Source organism: Callospermophilus lateralis, chromosome 1 (assembly GCF_048772815.1).
Source record: "Callospermophilus lateralis isolate mCalLat2 chromosome 1, mCalLat2.hap1, whole genome shotgun sequence".
In the NCBI taxonomy this organism is placed as follows: Eukaryota; Metazoa; Chordata; class Mammalia; order Rodentia; family Sciuridae; genus Callospermophilus; species Callospermophilus lateralis.
In genome coordinates this window covers 116,278,679-116,294,106 of record NC_135305.1, presented here as the reverse complement: position 1 = coordinate 116,294,106, position 15,428 = coordinate 116,278,679, and the positions used below count along the sequence as shown (strand labels likewise).

The following is a 15,428-nucleotide window of genomic DNA, read 5'->3' as shown; positions in this document are numbered from 1 at the left end:
ATTCTCTCCACTCCCCAGCCCCTGCAACCACTGAGCCACTTTCTGTCTCTATAGATTTGCCAATTCTGGGCATTCCACATAAATGGAATCATGTAATATATGACCACATTCTTTTTTAGCAGTGGAATATCTGAATCCAAGTCTAGAAATACCGGCATTTTTACCCAAACAAATTTGAGCAAAACTTCAGTTTTATTGCTAGACTGAATTCCACATTCCAGAAGTTGAGAGACATGAGAATATAGGTATGAAGATGAACCAGATGGAAAAAACTGTTTGAGGAGCTGCTCTTTGTGTAGAATTATTAGTGCTTCAAGAAGGAGGACTGCTTGGGGGCAAATGTGAATTAGAAAATTCTTTAAAGGCCTAGGAGTGTGGTGTAGGACAGTGGTAGAGCCCCCAGTACAACCCCCCCAAAGGAAATTATCAAAAAAATATTTATACCTTTCAGTTAAATTTTTAACCCTATTTTCATTTTATATGGTAGTTCAAATTTTGCTATTTATTTTATATAGCCAACCTCAGCTACTAACAGGAAAAGTTACATCTAGCATTGTGTTCTACCCTCAGTAGACTGGTAATAATTGTGTTAGATGGTGTAGGTGACAGTAATGTGTGTGTGTGTGTGTGTGTGTGTATATATATATATATTTTTTTTTTTGGTGGGGATTGAATCTTGTGAATTATCTCCCAGGCAAGTTAGTCAGTAGTTGTCTTATATGACTCAGAACTTAAATGGGAAATTCTTTATGATCAAAATTGCTGTTGCTTAATTTGGTAATCAGAGTGCCCATAAGTGACCCATTCCTATACTTTTGAAATAGGAAGAAAAAGCCCATGATGTTTTTATATGGGTGGCCAGATAGACAGCACTTTAAAAATTAGCATATGAATGTTTTGACTATCTCACTTAAGACAGCCTGTCAGTTTGGCAGCTCTGAGCCTGTTATTTCTGTGTCTTCTCCTTTTTTCAATTTCATGTTTTGACAAATGAGATTGTACTTTTGACAAGTGATTTGTATTCCATCTAAGAATTTCAAAGTGTTTTTAATTTATTTATTAAACTATCTAAAGATCATTTCATCTATTCATCTTTGGGTTATACAAGATTTTACCTAATACAAATGAAGATAGAAAGTGATAGTACTGGAGTTCTTGCAATAAAATAATTATTGGACAATAATCCTTATTATTTTTTAGAAACTTACATTGTTTTCAATTCAACATCTTCTGACAGGTTGGGTGTAGTACTGAGTTATGAATTATGAATAATGGTCTCTTGTTGTATCACTTGGGAGGGTGTATCTCTTGATAGGTGAATAAATGCCATGCTAAAAATATGATTACAAAAAGAAATCCTATATATTCAGTCTCATAATGAGTAACCAGCATTATATTCAGCCATTTGTTGAACACATATTTGAGTATGTAAATTAGTATGCTGGGACCTTTCCTAAGAACTGGACTTCATGGTGAACAGATACCATTCTATAGAGTTTACAAACTGTTGGGGGAACACACAGGTTAAATGAGGAAATAATGTAATTTCAAATATTAAATATACTTTTTTAAAGATTGGGTCTTTTCGCCCAAATTGGCCCTAAATTTCTGGGCTCAAGTGGTCCTCCAACCCCAGCTTTCCAAATAGTGGCACATCTTTAAATGTAATAGTGGTTTGAAGAAGAAAATAGGATATTTAGTGATTGGGGAGGGGAGTTATTTTGGTCAGGGAAGGCCTCTTGGATGACTTTCCATTTGAAAAAACAAGAACAACAAAACAAAAAGAAGCAAAAATCCTGAATGTGGAGAAAGAAACCCCCACTCTGGCCTTCCAGGCAGACTAATTTAAACTACCAAGGTCACGAAGAGCTCAGGAAGGTGGCGTGGCTTCAGCCTGTGAAGGGCCAGTAGGTGAGAACCAGGGTGAAGAGTAGAGGTGAGACCACGCAGGACCCTGAGGGCTGTGGAGAGGCAGCGGGTCTCCTTGGCTGTGCAGAGGGAAGGCTTAAGTGGAAATGCACGATCTGATCCACACAACGGAAGATCATTCTGGCCACACTGAGAGGCCAGTTCCAGGAGGCATGGTAGTCCAGATGGTATGGATGGCATCTATGGCCGAGGAAGGGCAGAGGAGATGAGACAAGTGGCTGGATTTGGATTAGATTTTAGAGAGAGAGAGAGTTGAGGACTTGCTAATGGATTAGATGTGAAGTGTCAGGAAAGAAGAAGAATCAAGGTGACTGTTAAGTTTTTGGCCGGAACTGCTGGATGAATAAGGATGCCATTTAGTTGAGATGAAATAGAGCTGAAGGAAACCTGGGTTCTTTGGGTACGCGAGTTAGATGTATGTTAGAGATCTTAATGAAGACGTGGAGTAGGCCACTGTTTACACAGGTGAGGTTCAGAATTAATATGGGAACCATCGATAGCAGATGGTATAGGATACTACCCTGAGGTCCATCAGCACTGATGACCGTAGAAACTGGATGTTTCAGTGGCTACTGCAAATTCTCTGTCACTCTTCTTTATGTCACTTACTTTATATTCAGTGTCCTGCCAGAGAATTGGGCCTAGGTGTTGTGTTTTCATTCTAGCTATCATGTGATGGGGACAGTAATAATTTGCTTTCTAATTGCTCTCATGAGAGGGATAACCTCCATTCTACCCAGAATCAGAGAACAGAAGAGACTCCAAAACAGAGGATGGGAGTTCAGAAGCCAGGCAATTCAACAACCGCCATAAAAGTATGTTTACAAAAAAAAGGACTGTGGTTATACTTTGAAATCGTTCGTATTTCAGTTGTGTGAATGCAATCCATTTGTGAACTCATGATTATGGAGCTTAACAGTAAGTCATCAGAGAGTTTCCAAAGGACCCCCCCCCCCCACACACACATACACAACCTGATTCCTGCTCTAGGATTAAGAAGAACTCACTGTCTCTTTTACCAAGAAAATAATAGCCTCTTTTGGTAAACACACACACACATAAATAATCCCCCAGTTCAACCATCTTTTAAAAAAAAATTTTTTTAGTTGTAACTTGGTACAATTTATTTCTTTATTTTTAATGTGGTGCTGAGGATCAAACCCAGTACCTTACACATGCAAGGCAAGTGCTCTACCACTGAGCTACAGCCCCAAACATCTTTTAAAAGTAACACCTACATATTAAACAAACAAACCCTACACACTTGCAGTTACTACTATTGTATAATAGAGTCCTTTAGGAAGGTTAATAAATCCCAAACTCCATATTGAGGCCCAAATAGCTTATCACTGAAGCTACTCAAGATAAATTTTAATTAAAGATGATATATGCTAAATTTTCTTCCTGATTGGTAAATTTATAACAGCAAGATTATGCATGCTCTATAGCCATGGCTACTTAGTATAGAAAGTAACAAGACTGTAGCCCGAGATATTATAGTTCATTGATCTGATTTATATAGGAACATTCCTAACATAGCCACAGCATTCCTGTGATACAAGATGAACTGCTTGCCAACGAGATAACAAAGTATTTCCAGGCTAGCACCTGTGTCCTTTTATAAGCATCATTGGAAAATGAATGCTGGACATTAACATCGAATGCTGACAGATGGTTACTTGCAGATTAAGTTGGCTCCCTTTTGCGGCTTGTTGCTAAGTTTTGTTAAGGTGAGGTCGAAGTGTGCTTTACTCTTACTGATGCTGTGAAGACATGACCTCTTTGAGTCACTACTGGATGTCTTGAGTGTTCAGCGATGATGCCCCACTCTTACTGGCTTGAATTTGAGAGTCTTCCAGTCCTGATGAGCTCAGGGATTGTTTACCTTGCAGTGTCCCTTAGCCCCGCCTTGTGGAGTTCCCCTACATTGGGCAAGTGAGTGAGTGTTCGGCTAAAACCCTAGGGGACCCTCTGCTGCCTTCTGGAGCTCCTGTCTCTCTAGCCTCCTCCACTTCTCTACTTTGACTGTTCCAGCTATTTCATCCTTCTCCAACACTCCTCTCTCCCTTCAACTCTGCGAGACCCTGTACTCTTCCTGGGACTTCCTTTTCTTGGTGTGGAATGTATCTCCAGGCAGAAACCCAGGGTGATGGCCGCTCCTCTGGTTTGTTCAAGTACTGGACTGTTGATTGTCCGTAATACTTGGAAAGCAGTTTTGTTTTGTTTGTTTTTTTTTTCCTTTATTTTGTCCAGTATAGTGAGACTGGTCCCAGTTGCTCTGTCATGGTTGAAAGAAAAATGGCACAGGATTGATCACACACACACAGGGAGAGCAGCAGCAGCTCAACTTTTATAGGCGAGAATCATGGCTGCATGGGGGGCAGGTTTAGTTTTGATTGACTTAGTAAGTACCTCCTGATCTTGGGAAGGCAGTTTTGTTTCTTGGGAACAGAGATGGGCAGTTTTCCTATCTCTCGAGGGGGAACAGGGAAACTGGCATGTCCCTTTATCTTCTCAAGGAGAGAACAGGGAAACAAGTATGTCCCCATCCCAGGGGACAGTAAGTTGTCTTCTATCTCTCAAAGAGAGATCTCTCAAAGACCAGCATGTCTCCAGGCCAGTAGGTTTTATCTCAGGCTACTTTCTGTTTCTTGGGAATAAGAACAGTAGTCATAAAGTGGGGGTATGGAAAAGGAAGATGGCTGCAATTATGCTAACAATGGGAAGGTAGAAGTCTCATTAGAAAAATAATCATCACAGAAACACATGAGCATTAGCTCTGGTATTCTGTGCTATCTAAATTGTAATTAATAAAAAATCCATTGTGTGATGAAGAAAGAGAAAAGAAAATCAGAATTATAATAGAAAAACAATAACAGTATAACCATATAAGCATGCAGGATTTTCCTATGTACAGGATGTATTATGTGTGTATATAATTGCACATATAATTTAATCTTTCCAACAACTATATTCAGGTAGGTGTTATTATTGTTCAGGTAGGTGTTATTATTATCATCTCCATTTAAAGAGTTAGAAATTGGGACTAAGAAAAATGAAGTAACATAAGGTCACACAGCTGGTAAATGATGGCTCTTGGGTTTGAACCAGGCAATATTGGCCAAATGCAAGTTGCTAAGGAAAATAAAAAATTACTTAAGGAAACTGAGTATGTTTCCTATCTCATTTGGATGAATTTGAAAGAATATTGTGCCACCTCTCCTATGAAGTTGCTATATTTAAAAACGATAGCATTGTTCAAGATTTAATTTTATGCCCCTCCCCTTTATTGTTCAAACTCCATCCTTGGAAAAGTTTTAACCATTACCTTTTATACATACTATTGTCATGTGAATGAGACCCCCAAATCTCTTGATAGCTCTTTGTATGTACATATCTATTTATCTAGCTATTGATATGCACACCAATGTTTATCCCTCTATCCATTTATCCTTGACTCTAGATTAATACTCCACCTACACACTTCATGTTCCTGTATCTCTCTTATCATCACCCCAGACTCTACAAGTCTCAAACTGCATTCAGTGTCCTCTGCTCTTTTTGTGACTTGTGCATCAATTAGTAGAGAGTCTTTTTCTAAAAGACGGTGAGACTTTGGGATCACCTTTAAATCCTTCCCTCTCTCCCCTTAACGATAGGACTTCTCCCCTTTCTTAGGACCTGTTTTACTTCTGAAATGTATCTCAAGAAGTTCCTTTTTCTGTCTCTGCTGCCCTAATTCAAGATGCCCTCATAAGGTCCCTTGTTGATTTATTGTAACAGAAACTTACTTGGCCTTCCCATCATTATTGTTCTCCTATTCTTTCTATCCTTCACAGTACTTGCAGAATTATCAGCATAAGACTCAAATAGATTTATCAATACCATGATTAAAATCCTGTGCTGGGCTGGGGTTGTGGCTCAGCGATAGTGCACTTGCCTAGCATGTGTGAGACACTGGGTTCGATTCTAAGCACCACATACAAATAAATAAAATAAATGTCCATCAACAACTAGAAAAATATTTTTAAAAAATCCTGTGCTGCTGCATCATTGTAATCTAAATTAGGAATTAAGAGCAAGGCTTTGAAGTCTGACCTTAATTTTCTTTGTGCCACTTTCTAGCCATGATATGCTGAGAATTTACTTAACCTTATAGCTTTAGTTTCCTCTTCCATAAAATGGGCATAATAATAGTTCTTCATAAAAGCATTTATTTCAATGAAATGAAAAATATTTAAAATATTTCACCACCTGGCACATACTCAATAAATGATAGTTATTATTACTCTGAATAGAAAAGCATTTACCACCTTTTAAACTTAGCTTCACTCCCTCTTGCCTTCAGGCATTCGATGACTTGCTAACATGGCCTCATTATCCCACCTTCAGGTTTTGGCTCTTGCTCTGTTCATTCAGTCTGAAGCACTGCCACCCACACCCTTTCTCTCCTTGTGGAAAGAGTACTGTGCCACCTCTCCTGTGAAACCTTTCTCACTTACCACAGTCAGAAGTAATTACTCTTTAGGGCTTCTTTATTCTTAATGAGAGAATATGCCATTAATTATTCCATTCTTCTAGCGCTTAGCTTGGGCTAAGTTCTTGGGCTCCTGAGAGTCAGGAAATAGCAAGATCAATTGGTGTTAGCTGCCCCTGTTGTTATTTTTTCTGTTAGTCATGTACCTGTCTTCTTTTTTGACCTCCACCCAACAGCTATCTCCTCCAGGACAAAAATTATCTGATTTATTTTTGTCTTGTCTCAGAGAGCCTCGTACTGTCCAGAGTGCATAATGAGTGCTCAGTAAATGAGCGTTGAATCAAAGGCTTGGGATTCAACCTCTCTGGAGCTGCCTGATAATGGACAGAGGTGAGGGTGTGGGTGGGTGAGGTTAGATGCGATGTTGTCCAGCCATCTGCCACGGTTTCCTGCCCCAGGATGGGAGCCTGGTCCTGTATCAGCAGGCAGAGTGGCAGAATTCCTACTGTAACAGGTTATTTTAGGTTTTTTTTTCCCCCAAGCAAAGCAAGGCCTTCACATTCTTTTTTTTTTTTTAAATATTTTTTATAGTAGATGAGCACAATACCTTTATTTTATTTTTATGTGGTGCTGAGGATCAAACCCAGCGCCTCACACATGCTAGGCAAGCATTCTACCAACTGAGCTTCAGTCCCAGCCCGGCCTTCACATTCTTAATGCATCCAATTTTGTGAAATATCACTAACTAGGCAAGATTTTTTGGAATCAAATATACTTCTACCTTTGTCCCTTTATTTTTCCCTTTACCTCTTTAGTACTTGAAAGTCATTTAAGGGTCTTTAGGAAAATTAATGTATTTTCCAAATACTGTTTCACATTGAACTTAATAATGTACTTCCAAAACATGATAAATGTAAATAAGTATGAGGCCAGCTTTTGCAGGCATTTACCCTATGATCAATGTCAGACATATCACTCCTTAGGAAATCTTGAAGAAATTCACAACAGTGAAAAAAGGTGTGTTTTTACCATTCATTTCCTCTTTCTTGCTTTTGTTCAGATTTGAATAGACAAGTAGTTATTGAGGAAAATATTATTTTAATAGACTGTTTTACAGTATCTACTTTTAGGAAAGTGATTTGCAAATGCTATGTTAAAAATGAGGAAGTTATAAAAATGCTTTTTAGTAGCTACAGATCTGGGAAAATGTGTTCTTACTGTTCAGTGTTGGATCTCTGAAACAATAATGTTAAATGACAACATTTTGAACTAACTGTGCTAGCTTGGTAACTCCATATAAATAATTCTTCTTGATGGAGAAAGTATATTGGTGTAATACTAAATCTGAAAATATTTCAAGTACAAATACCAATTCAATTTGGGTTAAGTAAAATAAATAAATAAATAAAGGCACAGAGAAGAAAGAATAAAATGATTTAAGACAGTGTTGGTATTTAAAGACTTCTGGGTATGGTCCTCTACCGAGTGGACCTATTAAATGAAAGCTGAAACAGGTCACCGGACAGCAGGGGCAGAAGTGCCCTGCAGATTACAAATAAGTGACCCAAAGGCAATATAACTAAAAAATTGAAAACTGGTTTAAAACCTTGCATCACTGTAAAGTTTTAGATTGATTCTTTCTACAGAAATGCAAGTGTTTTTTTTTTTTGGTCTCCTCTTCTGATATGGCCACTCCTCTCAGACCCTCCCACCCCCAGTTTAAATAACTTGTGTACTGTGAAGTCCAACAACATCTGAGCAGGGAGACCGCTGTTCAGTTCACAGACCAAGAGTAGTATGCATGTGGAGTCACAGATGCCTTAGGAAAACTACCCCACAGATTAGGAACTATTAGATCTCTTAATTTACATATGGGAAAGTGAAGCCTTGAGTGGTTAAATCAGCAGTCACAAATTAGGACCTGAGATGAAATTGAGTCCTCCAGGCATGTTTTGTTTGGTCTATTAGGATGCTTTAAATTTTTTAGCAAACAGTTAGAAATCCGGAAATTTCTAGCTTCTCATGAAAATTTAGAGGCTCTGGCACTGTTGGACTGATATTCCTGTATGACTTCAGTTCATTGGAGTTGTGTCGCATCTGCCCCCTTTACACGATCCATGTATCTCCAGGTTTATACTCCTCACAATTCTCTCCTGTTTCACTTATTCATGTTACTTGCCTTGCCTTTCTGAAAATGTCATACAGCATGTCAAAGAGTAGAAACTTCTTTTGACTCCTAAAGCAATTGTAGATTTCTACCTCCATTACTCAAGCAGTGGTTTGTAGACAGAAGGGGTGCTTTCCCATTGCCACGGACTTGCAGCATGGTGTTAACTGGCTGCTTATCTTCTCTGAACTCCAGTTTTGTTATTTGTCAAATGGCCATAGCATTTTAATCATGCAAATAGTTTAAAAAATTAAAAACAGCCCATAAAATAATAGTCAATATTTTGTGTTACATTAGGTTATTTTAAAATGTCATGTCAAGCCAGGCACAGTGGCTCATGCCTTTAATCCCCAGCTCAGCAGTCTGAGGCACTGGGATCACTTGAGTCCAGGAGTTGAAACCAGCTTGGGCAACATGGGGTCAAAGAAAACCCCAAAACACAAAACAACAACAACAAAAAAAACGGAGTTATATGCTTGTAATCCCAGTGTCTCAGAGTCTAAAATAGAGGATTGCAAGTTTAAGGCCAGCCTCAGCCACTTAGCAAGGTCCTAAGAAGCTTAGTGAGATCCTGTCTTAGGAAAAAAAAGAAAAAAGGACTGGGGATGTGGCACAGTGGTGGTTTATGAAGCACCCCTGGGTTGAATCTCTAGTATCCCCCATCCCCACAAAAGAGCTGCTTCAACCTGCCCCCTTCATTATTAATCCTTTCAATGCTTTACATTCTATAGGATAAAGTCTAAATTTTTTTGGTTTACATTCCCAGCAATTTGGTTTTAATATATCTTTCTAAAGTGTCTCTTATTTTGTATGATGTGGAAGATGATTTTATTCATTCACCATTTTTTTTAAGGGGAATACTTGGGATTGAACCCAGGGGCACTCAACCAAGAGCCACATCCCCAGCCCTATTTTGTATTACATTTAGAGACAGGGTCTCACTGAGCTTCTTAGCACCTCGCTTTTGCTGAGGCTGGCTTTGAACTCATGATCCTCCTGTCTTAGCCTCCCAAACCACTGTGATTACAGGCATACATCACCGAATCTGGCTCATCATTCATTCTTTTTATCACATAAATATTAAATACTTCTGTGCTTGGTACTGTTCTAGACACTGGAGATTACAAAGTTGAATAAGACAAAGTCCCTGTCTCTAATATTCTCATACTTAGGTTATCTATCTATCTGTCTATTGGGGAGTGTGAGTGTGTGTGTGTGTGTGTGTGTGTGTGTGTGTGTGTGTATGTTTATATTTTAAAATAAATTTGTATTTTAGTGCTGGGAATTGAACATGCTAGGCAAGTGCTCAGAGCAGCATCCTCCATCCAAGACATATATTGTAAGCAGGTCAGTATTTTGTATTTTGAAGACATCTTACATATGCCTGTCTCCTTTGCTCACAGAATTCTCCGTTTTCTCTTTTAAAAATTGTTTTATTCAACAAGTATTATTGGTTGCCTTCTCTGTGTGAGGTAATATTCACTGGGTGTTGGTGTTTTAACAAAGTTCCTGCTCCTTTGGAATTTTATGTTTTTGTGGGGTGAATAGATGTTTTATAATAAACAAGCTAAATATGTGGTTGGGCTTGAAGTAACATATAGCAGGGTCAGAGGACAGATAGTACCAGGTGAGGGTCATGACACTGTTATATTAGGTGTGATGGTGAGAGACAGCTTCCTAAGATGATTTTTGAACAGTCCTGAAGGAACTGAGGAATGCAGCCACAAGGGTATCTGGAGGAAGTATTTTCCAGGCAGAGGGCACCACAAATATATACCTGGCATGTTTAAGGGACAGTGGGAGGGCTGGTATATTGAGGGATTAGTAAGGGAGCAGGAGAAGGAGTGAGCTCAGAGCCATGGGAAGGTCCTAAAAGGCATTGCAGCCATGCTAAGCACTTGGGTTTTTGGTGCCAGAATAAGTCATCTCTTGTGATTTTTTTTCTTCAAGTTCCTTGTGAAGCCTTCCTTGGCCACCCTGCTTATGATTTCTCCTAATTCCTAGGACTCCTGTGGACCGCAGAACTCATTAGTTGTTCAACTAACTGAGGCAGCAAGTGCCTGCCTGTCTTCTTACAGGATTTCTGTTCTGTCCTAATTTCTTTGTAACCTCCTCTGGCTTAGGGACTTAGTTTCATACCTTTCTATCCCACAGGATGCTGTGCACTGAGTTGATACTTAATATGTATTTATTTTGTGAGGCTCTTCTTTCAGATGTCAGCAGAAGGAATTTGAAAGTGATGTACAGGAAAGAAGTGAGAGGACTTGGTGATAGATTAGATATAAGGAATGGTGTTAAGGTTTCAGTTTGTGATCCTGGAAGGATAATGGTGTTATGGACAAAAAAAGGAAAGTTAGAAAGAGAAGCTGATTTAGGAAGAGACTGAATCAATTTAGTTTGAATTTATTGAATTTCTTTGCTAGAAGGATATCCACATGAAGTTGCTCAGAATATTAAGGATGCATCAGAATACAAACAGAATTGGAGCTACTTGTGACTGCTGCCTGAAGTCATGTAATCTTCTCAAGAGCAGGGATAGCCCCTGCCTCATGTTTCTAGTGCCTAGAAAAGGAGCTGGCAAATAACGGGTGCTTAAGTTGTTGGCAGTTGATAGGCTTATTGAGATGAGAGGTGAGGTTATTGAGATGAGCTGGCATGTTGCTATGAGGCTTAACATGAAAAGAATACAGCTTTGAAAAAAGTTCCTTGCGGGTTTGACTTCTAGCCCCACCATGCTCTATTTGTGGTCTCTGTTGAGCCAGTGACTCCTCTGAATCGCCTGTCCTCATCCTTGAAATGGAATGATAAGACCAGTCCTACATGGATACTGTGGGTCAACTGTAATTGTTTGGGGTGTTTTGATGATTTATTTATAATATGATATAGTTAATGGTCCATCTGTATATTATCTTCCATATCAGTCAGTTCTGACAATGCATTCAGCACTCTGAGAGTAGTTAAGTTAAACACTGGGAACACTGGGCTCAGTACATCCATTACTATCATAATGTACATCAGTTGGTATTACAGTAACTAATACTACCTTTTATATTAACAGCTATCAAAGCAGAATCATGATAGCATGGGATTTGATAGACATGTTGGATGATTAATAATAGAATTACATAGTATTTTCTATTTATAGATTAATCTGCTTAACTAAGAATCATCTCATAGAAGATGAATGAAAATCCTCATAGCAATATTTTTATGTAATAAAATTAGCACTAAATTTAGAGAAGCAATTAGAATCTATATTTAGCTTCATTTTGGGCAAAATTCTTGATTACCTTGATAGCCTTCTGGTCTAGAATCTCCTTTGCCTTTTTTCTCTGAATATAAATCCTAAATCCATGTCTTTTGAAAGGGTTTTCTAACCTCGTATATCTCTTCTGGATCTGTTTCTTTGGAGCCTTTGGGTCCTCCAGAACTGTATGCTTTGCCTTACTTTTTGCATCTGAGCAATGTCGTGGCACTAAGACCCAGAAACCGTTTTGCTGTGTGGCTGGAGCTGGGCAGGCTGTGCTTGCACTGAAGGGAAGGAAGTCATTAGTGCAGACTGAGCTGTGGAGTTGGGTTCTTGCAGGATTTCCTTCCAGCCTTTCCCCACTAAGGTTCTTGGGAATTAAAAAAAAAAAAAAAAAAAATCTAAACACACAAACCAAGTTTTCCTATTTACAGTGTTCAGGGAAGGTAGGCATTCCGGGAAGGGCAGATCCTTTTCCCAAGTTATCCAAGAAGGAAGAGAAAACAGCGTAAAAGAAGCTCTGATTACAGATCTTTGGAATTTTCTTTGCTAAATTTTACAAACGAGAAATACACCCAGAATTTTGGGAATTGCTCCAGGCTGCTCGTGAGGGTTTGATTGCTTGTCTAATCTTTTCTGAGAAGAGGAGAATTCGCCAAAGGGGTTTGGATGGCAGGAGCCCGGCTGGGTTTCTGCAGCAGCTCGCGTTCTCAGTCTCTTCTCTGAGAGAGGGTCTCTAGCCGGCTCCGAGACCCCCTGCCGCAGGCTCCTTTTGCAAGCGCCAGCCCGGGAAAATGCCCCGTTCTGGCAGGAGTACACTGGTGGCTGCTGGGACTTCCTAGCCCGGTGGGAAGTGTGTTCGTGGTTTGGGGATACTTTTCATTGAACTGAAGGCGAAAAGACTGGACTCTCCTGGGCTTTTTCCCTTTGCAGTGAATATGGGGAAGAATTAGGGGGTGGGAGGGAGGCAGCATGACTTGCAGTCGCCGCTGCCCTGCGTCTGCCCCCAGCCCCCAGCCAACATCTTGATGTTCCACGTATCGGCTGTACAAATATGATGAAATGGCAGCCCCGGAAGAAGGTAAGTGTCACGGAGTGGGGACGGGGCCCGAAGCCCCACTCAGGGATGGGTGACTGGGGTCGGCCCTCGGTCCCTCCACATCTTTCATAGTTCTCTGGGCCGGGGGTGCAGGCAGCCCTGGACCCTGAGGGACTTGCGCCGTTCCCTTCGGGACAAGTTACCAAGTCTGGTCTGCGTCCACTGCCCTCCAAGTTTTCCTTCTTGGTATGCCTGGACCCTCAGGGGGTGACAGCTCAGAAACACCCGTTCGCTCTAGAGCCCTGTGGAGCCCGTGACATCCTTAGCTTTGCCCGAGCCAGCCAAGAGCTTCCAGGGTCCGAGTTCTCGGCGGCGCAGGGTCTAGGGGTGGGGACCAACTGGGGCTGCCCGGGACTCGTTCCAGCGGCCCCGCAGGTGGGTCTTGGAGCACCTACTTCCCCAAGGGGTTAACCGTCTCCAAGCCGCTGGCAGCCGCTTCCCCAGGGCCCCGCTGGGGGGCGAGCAGCCCCAGCACAACCGCGCCGTGACTGGTTCCCCGGCGGCGGGGCCTCCCGCCCGAGCGCCCCGGGCGGGCCGGGCCGGGCCTCGAGCCGTGGGGCGCGGGCGGCCGCGTGGGCCCGGAGCGCGGCCATTGTGCGCGGGCTGGTGTCCGCGGGTCGGCGTGAGCCGCGTGTGTGCCCCGAGCGTGGGCAGGGGAGGGGACACCTCGCTTTTTGCGAGATTATTTCCTAATATGGCTCCTTTGTTGAGAACTCAAGAAAAAACAATCCAGTGGTTCTATCAAAATAAATTGCTATTGGTCCCAGAAATAACGTTTCCAAACGTGGGACTGGTCCCCACCCCAGGATGTTGAGGGGGAAAGACAGCCTTCTTCAAGTTGTTGGCAGCTGTACGTCTGACCAGGGCTCCCTTTGCTAACTTGTCTGACTGCCCATAACTGTTAGGTGAACCCAGTGGCTCGCTGCGTGGCCGCGCTTTCCCTCCCCCTGCAAAGACCTCATTTGGACGTGGGTTTTATTGACATTCTTCTGGAGGAAAACACAGCGAACTGAATTTGCTGTGCCCCTCCCCAGCCGCGACCTGTGTCTGTTAGCAGCTGTCTGGTGTTTTACTTGAACTAGCTAAAATGACTCTTTCTTTGTGCCATGATGTGTGATGCCGAGTTTTACATCAGAGCTGAAATAGAAATCATGTGTGAAATGCCTGAGAAGATATTGTGCATTTGTTTTACTGCTCCGGAATCTGACAAACCCTGCCTCCGAATAGCCTGGTGAATTGAAAGGTTTTCTTGGACATCCCATTGATGTGATTTTGTCCTGCGACATTGTCTTTTCTACCTCATCCAGAATCTCTTATATATTTGTTCTCATCCTAGAGGTTCTTTCAGTGGGGTTGGTTTCGTTACTTAGGTCGGGAGAGCCATGTATTTCCCCACCCCTACCCCACCCCACCCCCAATAAAAACAGTTAGGATGAGGAAAACCCATAGAAGGAACCATATAATTAAGCAATTTAAACAGATCCTGCATATTCCTAAAGTCCTTCATTTCTTCTGTATTTATAAATTGAATATTTATGAGTAGTTTAAAGATGTCTGCAAACTGTACATTTATAAATGTCTGCTTTTTCTATTTTACCCAATATGCAGTAACTCATGTGGTTATGTCTGTGGAATCCCCTCTGGGTACGGGTATTGCTTGAACCACGGAAGTATTATTCTTGGCAGTCAGGTGGATTTCTGGACTCTGGAAGATTCTGTTTCAAGTGTTAGGATTCACTCTCAGTATTTACTCACTCTGTGATGCTTCAATTGCTATACCAGAAGGTTGTGTTTATTCACTGTATTCATAATCTCAAATCATCACATTATTAGGATCCAGATCTAATGCTGTGGAGTTCACAGAAGATTACAAAAAAATAAGCTGAGCCATTAAATGCTGTATGATTATTTGGTGGTTGAGAACAGATCTTGTTTCTCCTGCACTGAAAATGGAAGCTACTTTAGAGAAGACTCAGTATTCAACTCATTAGGGCACTAGTAAGTCTTCACAAAGATTAGGCTTATTTTTGTACTCTTGCCAGAATACTCACATGATCAGATCATTGTGATGGTTTCTGGCCATGTCAGCTAACACATTTGTAATGGTACAGTCACATGCCATGTGTTTTACCAAACTGTTTCATAAAACCATTTACACTACAGATGAAAAGTGATACTGCATTGATGTGATTTTAACAAAGCTAAGAAGATCATCCACAGAATGCTGCCTCAAGTAGTGTCTGTGTGCAGCTGGCTTCATGACTAGAATTGGTAGGTAGTTAGCTGTCATGGTGTCCTGTCAGCCTCTACTAGTTGGGGCTTTCTAAATTCTGGGTTCACTGTAAGAGAGTAACTATAGGTTCAAGATTTCTTTGTTTTAACCGAGGATGCAGCTGGGGTACGTGATTGAAGGGGAGCTCTTTCCTCCTCTTTTCTCTGCTTACTTGCTGGGTTAGACTTGATATTTAATGCAAGCTTTTAAACACGAGAGTCTGGAGTATTCTATTAG

The 15,428-nt window shown here is 41.1% G+C and overlaps 1 protein-coding gene across 3 annotated transcripts in view; it reads left to right on the top strand.

Moving 5' to 3' along the window:
* Positions 1-15,428, top strand: part of Ttc28 (tetratricopeptide repeat domain 28) — a 583,480-nt gene that overhangs the window by 179,955 nt on the left and 388,097 nt on the right. The window contains exon 1 of one of the 3 annotated variants that reach the window (XM_076837237.2): positions 12,834-12,901. The exons of the other annotated variants lie outside the window; for them this stretch is intronic. Within the exon in view, the coding sequence (XP_076693352.2) occupies positions 12,875-12,901 (27 nt within the window). The 5' untranslated portion in view covers positions 12,834-12,874. Of the gene's footprint in view, positions 1-12,833; positions 12,902-15,428 lie in introns of those variants that run through there. 3 annotated transcript variants of the gene reach the window in all.